The sequence below is a fragment of the Miscanthus floridulus genome, chromosome 12 (assembly GCF_019320115.1).
Source record: "Miscanthus floridulus cultivar M001 chromosome 12, ASM1932011v1, whole genome shotgun sequence".
In the NCBI taxonomy this organism is placed as follows: domain Eukaryota; kingdom Viridiplantae; phylum Streptophyta; class Magnoliopsida; order Poales; family Poaceae; genus Miscanthus; species Miscanthus floridulus.
In genome coordinates this window covers 78628388-78637601 of record NC_089591.1, presented here as the reverse complement: position 1 = coordinate 78637601, position 9214 = coordinate 78628388, and the positions used below count along the sequence as shown (strand labels likewise).

The window sequence follows — 9214 nt, the reverse complement described above, 5'->3', positions numbered from 1 at the left end:
GCTAGTGGTAGGGATGGCGGCAGAGGAGGTACAACGCGAGGCGAGGGGCGGCGATGGGAAGTTGTGTTATGGTAGGAGACGGGGCAACGAGAAGGAGTTACGATGGAAGAGGAGTTGCGGCGGCGGAGGAGAGGGCCAATGATCTAAGACAGAGCAAGAAGTCATGCGAGGTGAAAGATGAGGAGCGGCTGGCGTGGTGAACTAGATAAGGGAGAGGAAGAAGGGAAGACATAAGAGATAAAAGTAGAAAAGAAAATCTTTTTCTTAATGAAATACGCGTGAAGTCGTCTTCTCTGAAGGAGAAGAGAAGAAAATAAACAAAGAAAGAAACAGAAGAGCCTTAGCTCGACAGGCGTGTGAACTACCCTTAGCTCGGCAAAAGAAAAAAAAAATTAAAAGAATATATTATAGTCATTTCACTGATCTTAACAATTAGAGAAACCGTTTATCAAATGTTTTTCTAACTCGAGAAACTGAAGAAAAGAATTACTCCGATAGTTTGTATCGGAGAAACTACAGCTGAAATTGTTTTGCGCGACTGTATCATAGAGTTGGGTGCCACAATTATTGATCTTTGGAAATGGCCGTGCTAGCTACGTCTCCTTCCGTATGAAGTCATTTCTTGTTTTCTCTCAGAACTCAGAAGAAAGCACTATATGGTTCCTGCAAATTCCTGACCAACTAGGTGCTAGTGCTACATTTTCTCCGTGATTGAAGGAGCCAACCTTCGCCTGGTTTCAAGGCATTGATACGGGGAAGAGCTATAGCTATTCAAAGAATGTTCCTTCCTTTTTGCTGAAATCTTGCACCCTTTACATGACAGAGGCATACAGCTCTGGGTACACTTCACAGTTACCCCAGCAGTGGCATGGCCTTGACCCATGCGGCGCGGCATACCGCATACGCCCGTTACGTATGGCTCCGGCACAATCTTTAATCTTTATTTAGCGCCCGCCCTCCGGCTCGGTGAAGGGAAATTACCGAGCAGTAACAAATCAGGGATTGCATTTTGCATGGCTGGTTAAAAAGGTACTGGACTACTGGTGAAGTGGTGAGACAAATTAGAATCCTGACGAGTAGTACTTCTGGTATCCTACACTACGGAAACGGAATGGTGTCACAGTTGCAGTAAATTTCCCTCAAACAAAGAGTGAACAAAAATTCGACAGTTTCAGTAGAATACTGGATAGCACTGACCACAGGGGGCATGGACGCATGGTGCGCATGGACACCACACACCACAGCAGCTGCCGCGAGACTGTTCAGGCAGAAATGGCCTAAGATCCCTCGTATTCTGATGGGCCGAAATAAACAAAAGCGTTTCTTTCGCTTTTCGTCACGATCGATCAGAACGGCAGGCAGATGCGCCTGCCCTGGACGACATTACAAAACACCGCGCCCTATGCGGCTCTGGAAGCAGGGTTAACACAGGATTAATCTAAGCTGCCAAGTTGCTTCCATGGTTCAGCATTCGCTAATCCAACGTAGGCGCGCAACGCGATCTGCAGAAAACACCCGTTTTCCCGAGAAAACACGGCACTAGCGATGCATGTTGGTCGCCTGAAACACTTCGAACTCGGAGCAGGGGGAGTTGTTTCCTGCGTCCGATGCATGGTCGGCCGGGTAAAAAGTAGCCTTGTTAGTGTAACTGCAAATGCTAGCATGTATGCACTAGTGGGTTAGTGTAACTGCCCTGTACTTCCATTGTTAGAATAAGATTAGCTGCAGCAAACTAATCTGCTCTTGGGCCAATGGCCACAGCTGCTGACACAGATTGGTTGGAGCGCTAAAATATTTCCAGCACAAAGAACAGCAGATGTAGCACAACATTTTAACTACCTATCAGGTTAGTACTAGTACGTTTGCATGACGCTGGCTGGACCAGGAAGGCTGCAGGAGAGTGAAGAAGTTTTGGTGCCTGTGGGATCAAAAGAAAATGATAGATGTTCATGGCGGTATGATGAATGAATATCTGAATGATGTGCTTTGCTAGTCCTGGCCCCAAACCAAAGATGGTGTTTTTTCCGGTCTCATGCATTCTCATGCCTCTCTGAAACAATCATCGGCTACAATGATTGATGGATGGGCTAACAGCTATGGTACAAACCATTTTACCATGACAACAAGGCTCGATCGAGAAAGGGAATTAAGCACAACAGGGACGGGAAGAGGGACCATCAGTTCGGTTGGCTAGTTTATATTATTGCTGGTTCGTAAAGAAATGCTGCTGGCTGGTTTGTGTGAGAAAAAAATACTGTTCTGACTAAAAATTTACGATCATTTACGATAAGCCACAGCCAAGGCATGGCGTGGATGGCACGCAGCCGTGCCGAGGCATGCACCTCGGTTCGGTTGGGTTCGGTCGTCACAGCCTCGCAGTCGCAGGTTGGATCCTGATCCTGACAAGCTCTCAACGGAAAGCGCCCCTTGTTTCTCTGCACCGGCCATGTCCGTGAATCTTGTTCTGTCCCCGGGTCGGCCCTGGCGCCTTGCGGCCTTGGGTAGAGGACACACGGAAGCGGAGCGCTGCCTGCCTGCCTCGCCAGTCGCCACCATGCCCACGGGTGGTGCCGCTGGCCACGAGCTGGACGCAACGAGGCCATGTGAAGGCGCTTTGGATGGTAGTAGCTAGGCATAGGCGCGCAGAGGGGACGCGGCTAGGTAGCTGCGCCGCCTGCGCGCACAGACACAGTGCGTGGCGCTGTGTGGTGCAGGCGCACCATGTCACCATCCGCGCACTGATGTTCCGGTGGCTATCTCCGACAACGTCACCTAAAATACAAAACACATTCCATATTTATATAATGCTATAGATAAAAAGTTCAATACTCATTTTGATCTTTCTCCGACAATCATTTCTGTAAATGAGTTTTTAGAAGAAATGATACTCATGTTGTAACTCAAAATAAGTCTTCAGAAGAGAGTATTCTGTTAAAGGCTGATATAGTACCATCCACAATCTATTTTAAATTTGGGGTCATCCACTGAAGACGGTCTAAGCAAAGCATATACAGCTGGTCCTGGTTCCGTGCACTACTAGACTCCTGTTCTGTTCGACACAATGCCAGAGGCTAAATAAAACTCCCAGTGGAAACCTATCAGTCACACGCACAAAAAAAAAGAAAAACGATCGGTTAGAGCAAGTATAAGAGGTGTTTGCAATGGCGAGAGCTCGAGCCGGCGGCCTCCTCCTCCTCCTGCGCCGCGGCGCGGCGCTGGTGACTGTGGTGGCCGTGCTGCTGGGCGGCATGGTGGGCGCCGCGAGGGCGCAGCTGCGGCAGAACTACTGCGGCAGCTCGTGTCCCAGCGCGGAGTCCACGGTGCGCTGTCATCTCACAGTTGTCTCTCCTAAATTTTAGTCGCTATCTCATTTAATGTTTGACACATGTATAAAGTATTAAATATAGATTAATTACATAGTTCGTGACTAATTTTTGAGATGAATCTTTTGAGCCTAATTAGTCCATGATTTGACAATGTTTGCTACAGTGAACATGTGTTAATGATGGATTAATTAGGCTTAAAAATCCGTCTCGCTGACTACTGACAGATTATGTAATTTATTTTCTTATTAGTATCTGAACACCCTATGCAACGTCCTTCCGACACACCTCTCGACATGCCCCATCTATTGTCTCTCCTCCGTCTCTGCACTACGATACCCGAGAAATCTCTAACTCCTCTGACTCGCTTCGCTCGTCGCGGTGAAACGCGCTGTTCGCCTGCCCCAAGCTACCTCACCGCCGCACCGCGCCCTCATCCCGCGTTGCATCGCGCCGTGCCCCATCCGTATCATGCGCTTCGTGCCCATCCTCCGTCGCTGTGCACCGTGCCCCGTCCCCCACCGCGTCGAGGTGCTACTGACGCCGCAGTTCCCCTGGCTGATGGAGGAGCTTCGCGTGACGCCGCCCCATTGGCAAGTTCCCCGCGCCGCTACCGCACCGGCGAGCTCCATGCGCCGCCGCCGCCACAACGACGAGCCTCCATTCCTCCAAGCTGCAAGGTCACATTACGTTGAAAGCACATGTTGTAAACGTATGTTTCAAGTGTTTCAAATGTTTTATCTGGATATTGCATGTGTTTCATCCGTATGTTGCAAAAGTAGATAGGGATGTTGCACATGTTGTAATGTCTATACACGTATGTTGTAAGTGTATATTCCAAATACTTCATTTATTTTTTCTAACTTATGTTGCAGGTGTGTTTGTTTGGATGTTACATATGTTTTACATATATGTTGTAAATGTTTTATTTGGACGTTACATATTTGTATGACTTTTCATAAGCTTTCAGCTGTTTTTTAAGTGTTTCAAATATATATTTATAAATGTTTCATCTTTCTACGTACATAAATAAGATATTGGGTCGCACATGTTGTAATGCGTCCGGTGGCCGACGGACAGCCGTCTGGACAGGGCTTCAGCTGGTACCTCGTACGACGTGCATCGCCCTCTGCTCTCCTCTTCCTCCCCTCCCTTCTCTTCCCTCCGTCACACAGCCAACAATTTTTTCGTCTCACACCAAACTAGCACGAACAGGCCGTCTCTCTCGATCTCCGCCGCGACGACCGACGAGGCCGAGGCCGAGACCGATCCCCAATCCTCCCCCACAACGCACTCGCACTGCCGCAGGCCGCAGCAGCCCATAGCGCCGCGCCCGGCGCCACCCCTGCTTCTTTTTTTAGCCCCCTTTCCCCTAACCTGCGCGCGCGCGCGCGTCGTTTGTAACCACCACCAGGTCCTCTCCTACTATATATCAACGGCAACCTCCCGCACTTTTCTCCTCGCGCCAGAGCCCCCGCCCACGCACGCACGCTAGTGTCAGTGGCACGCAGCCGCGCGCACCGAGGGCGGCGAGGCGACCGAGCTAGCTAGCGAGGCCAAGACCAGGGGCAGGCGGCAATGGCGAGAGCTCGAGCCGGCGGCCTCCTCCTCCTGCGCGGCGCGGCGCTGGTGACGGTGGTGGCCGTGCTGCTGGGCGGCATGGTGGGCGCCGCGAGGGCGCAGCTGCGGCAGAACTACTACGGCAGCTCGTGCCCCAGCGCGGAGTCCACGGTGCGCTCCGTCATCTCGCAGCGCCTCCAGCAGAGCTTCGCCGTCGGGCCCGGCACGCTCCGCCTCTTCTTCCACGACTGCTTCGTCAGAGTAAGGCACTAAGGCAGCTCGGGGTATTGCCGCTTGGTCCGTGCCTGTTCGTCTCTCAGCCTGACCGAGCTTTTGCATGCCTTGTGCCGTGGGGAAATTGCATTATATTGCAGGGATGCGACGCGTCGGTGATGCTGATGGCGCTCAACGGGGACGACGAGAACCACAGCGGCGCGGACGCGACGCTGTCGCCGGACTCCGTGGACGCCATCAACAAGGCGAAGGCGGCCGTGGAGGCTCTCCCCGGGTGTGCCGGCAAGGTCTCGTGCGCGGACATCCTCGCTATGGCCGCACGTGACGTCGTCTCCCTGGTAAACCTTCCTATCCTGCTCTTTCTTGGCTCTAGCTTGCTCCACCACCAGCCATCCTACCGGTTTCACCGCGTCACGTAGGGGGCCACACCGGTGTCAGTGTCCGCGGCCAGGCACGCACGAGCCCACGCCAAGCTTTCGCCGTGCTGGTCGGTTCAGTTCACCGTCCCGTGCATTACTACCATTCTACTAGTACGTACGTATATCCCAGTGACCTGTGAAGCTGCGTGACCGAGAGTAGGTCGCGGCAAGGCCGCCACCACGCCGGTCCGTCTGATGGCAGGCGGGCCCCGGGGTACGCACCGGCACTGTTCCAAGCCTGCGTGCCAGTGACTTTTTTTTTTCCCTCGACGGCCGCAGCCAGCCGGTCGCGGACTCGCGGTCCCGTAGCACCGGGCGCCGGGGGGCCTGCACAGCGCGGCGCACCACCCCGATTCGCCCAGAGGGACATGTGCTGCGTGTCAGCCGCCGCTGGCCCGCGGACGCGGACGCCACGGCGGAAAGGCACCCTCGCCCCGTCCTGCCGCAGTGACCGTTGAAAGTATCGTTAACTAATTTGTTACGAGAGAAAAATATTATTTGTTAGCTAAAAGATTACTGTCTATGAGTTAAATGAACAGGGCGTGTAGTAGTAACAGCAAAACCTCTGTGCTCCTAGTACATTAGCAGCGGTGTACGTAGACTGTCTCCATGTTTTTTTGGCTGATAAGTCATGCCTGAATCTATGAATTTATGGATGATAGATTTATTGTGAGAGAAAAATACTATTTGTTAGCTGAAAAAATACGGTTTATAAATCCAGCGAACTTGACGCGTGTCTGGGGTGTTCCTGTTCCTAATCCTGCCCGTGACGCCCGGTGCTGCGGCCGAGCTAGCGTAGCTAAGAGTTTCCCTCTCGTCGGTGTAGGTCCGTGACGCACTGACGACGGCGAGACGCGATGTCCGCTCTTGCAAGCGTCTCGACTGAGAGGCCAGCAGGGGACAAAAATTTCCACTCCGTAGACTGTAGCCACGGGATGCGGACAATTGTATGCAGGCTATTATTATACTACTACTCATCCGGTACTCCTCTGCTACTACTGCTCCTACCACACCACTACTACTAGCTACTAGTTCGACCAAGAGCTGCTATGGTATACAGACGGTGCCTTCCCTGAAAAAGCACAGAAATTCACCCTGCACTGCACTGCACTTGCGTTTGCAGTTGGGCGGGCCAAACTACGCGGTGGAGCTGGGGCGTCTGGACGGCAAGACGTTCAACAGGGCCATCGTGAAGCACGTCCTCCCGGGCCCCGGCTTCAACCTGGACCAGCTCAACTCCCTCTTCGCCCAGAACGGCCTCACCCAGACGGACATGATCGCCCTCTCAGGTTCGTCTCTGCCCTGCTCACCCTGTATCTGTATTCCTCTCCACAGCGCTGTCAGGTCTAGTCCGTCGAGACCATTGGGCGTCTACGAATCCTGAGTTCACAAGACAACCTAGGCTGTCAATTAGATTAAAAAAACCAAATTAAATTAACCGTGGGAGTGAGCCTCCTCGTTACTGTTTTCTTTTGGTTGTAGCAACAGCTGGTTGATCGCAGTACGAAGCATCTTTCTCGTGCTCTCTGTGGCTCACCTCACGTGACTTTATCCTCTGTTTGCGGCACCAAGACAAAGTGGTCCGCTGTTCTATACTGCAACCGCTCTGTGCTTTTCGTAAAAAGCCAGAAAACCTTCCCCCGTCTTGTGTGATTTGGGAAAACCATCACGTACGTACACGATAGAAAAACACACGAGTGCAGAGTACTGTGTGTTGGTGTTGCAAGAAAGAGAGGTGAGAAGCCGACACTTTAAAGTGGTAAAGTAATCCCGCAATCACAGACGCCGGCCTACAGCTTTGCAAACAGTTAACCCTGCTGGCTTCTGGTTCATTTCTAGGGAGGTTGGTTGATTGGTTCGTATAAACAAAGATTATTCCTTGTGAACTTTTGAGGGGTTTTAGTGTGTTGTTTACTGACCGTTGGGGTTTACATTGTTTAGGCTACCATGTTTTGGTTTTGTTTTATCTTTGATTCGGTGTTGGGAATGATAAAAAAAACGACGTTTATAGTACATGAGAACAGGGGACACCAAAAGGCCCTATTCCCTTGTCTTATAATCCGTATTTTTCAGCTTATTTTTTTAGCCGGAACAGTGTTTTACTCTCACAGCAAATCCGTTAGAACAGTATTTTGACTTATTTTTTTAGCGAAGCGGGGTTTTAGTGTTTAGCAGTAGTAAAATAACCTCTTGATTCAGATTTGAACACACGAAGCCTTTTCCCCAGCGACAAAATCCAAACGAGCAGCAGTTACTTTTGACTGAACCACCCAATGTTGTCCATGCAAAGTAGGACTACTACTGCTAGACTACAAAGAATGGATGACAAAAGAAAAGCCAGCTCCGGTCTTTAATTCCACAGGCGTTTGAACACGAAAAATAAGACATGCATTCTGATTTGTGAGGCAATGGATCATCATGTTCTAACCCAAGCAAGCAATGCAATGCCATATACTACACTGCAGGCGCGCACACGATCGGGGTGACGCACTGCGACAAGTTCGTGCGGCGGATCTACACGTTCAAGCAGCGGCTGGCGTGGAACCCGCCGATGAACCTCGACTTCCTGCGGTCGCTGCGGCGGGTGTGCCCCATCAACTACAGCCCCACGGCGTTCGCGATGCTGGACGTCACCACGCCCAAGGTCTTCGACAACGCCTACTTCAACAACCTCCGCTACAACAAGGGCCTGCTGGCGTCCGACCAGGTGCTCTTCACCGACCGCCGATCCCGACCCACCGTCAACCTCTTCGCCGCCAACAGCACCGCCTTCAACGAGGCCTTCGTCGCCGCCATGGCCAAGCTCGGCAGGATCGGGGTCAAGACCGGCAGCGACGGCGAGATACGCCGCGTCTGCACCGCCGTCAACTAGCCGCTCGTCGCATCAGTTGATCAGTAGTAGGCTGGCTCGTTGCTGGCACTGTAGCTTGCATTGGGGGCTCAATTCCTTCCATTCGTTGGCGTAGAAGCGTGCGTGAGTTCATTTCTTATTTTGATTATACACGTACGTTTGGCGTTGTGGGATGGATTTTGTTAGCAATGAGATGAGATTCTTCTGATCTAGCTAGATGCCCGATGGATGGTAGAAATTGATGCAGATGTTCCAAATTCTGATTCTAATGGATGTTTCCATTGACATGGTTACGCCTACGCGCGCTTGGATCAGATCAAATGCATGTCTGTTATGATCACAGATGAAAGCAGCAAGAAACAGAAGGGGAATTTGGGATTTCTGGGTAGAAGAGATAGTAATTTGGGGCCGGGTTCGTTTACAAGGCCAGACTGGGCCGCATTAGTCAGGGTACGCAGGCCCGTAACCATGTACTTCAACTACTACATGCGAGGCCCATTCAGCCACTGGCGCCTGCTGACGTCACGCTTCTTGTATCCCGTGATAATGTCTAAGGACAAGGGGTGTTTGGATCAATCCTCACCTCCTAAATCTAATCCTATTTAGTCACTTTTATCTAAACACTATGACTAAATTGGACTAAAAAGTACATTAGCGAACAAGTCATCCAAGTGTTGCTAAATAGGACTAAAGCCCACCTTTTAGTACGGCTGCCTCACATTTTTGTCATTTTGGATCAAAGACCCTGACTTAAAAGGGACTAAAACGGCTTTTTTAGTCCACCAAATCAAACATGGATGACTAAACTTTAGGAGCTGGTTTAGGTG

At 51.2% G+C, this 9214-nt stretch overlaps 1 protein-coding gene across 1 annotated transcript; it reads left to right on the top strand.

The window, feature by feature from the left end:
- The first annotated feature begins 4478 nt into the window (after nucleotides 1–4478).
- LOC136497370 (peroxidase 16-like) lies at nucleotides 4479–8657 on the top strand. Its single transcript, XM_066493163.1, has 4 exons — nucleotides 4479–5144; nucleotides 5258–5455; nucleotides 6660–6825; nucleotides 8002–8657. The coding sequence occupies exons 1-4, from the start codon at nucleotides 4902–4904 to the stop codon at nucleotides 8406–8408; spliced, it is 1014 nt and encodes a 337-aa protein (XP_066349260.1). The 5' UTR covers nucleotides 4479–4901; the 3' UTR covers nucleotides 8409–8657.
- The last annotated feature ends 557 nt before the right edge of the window (nucleotides 8658–9214 follow it).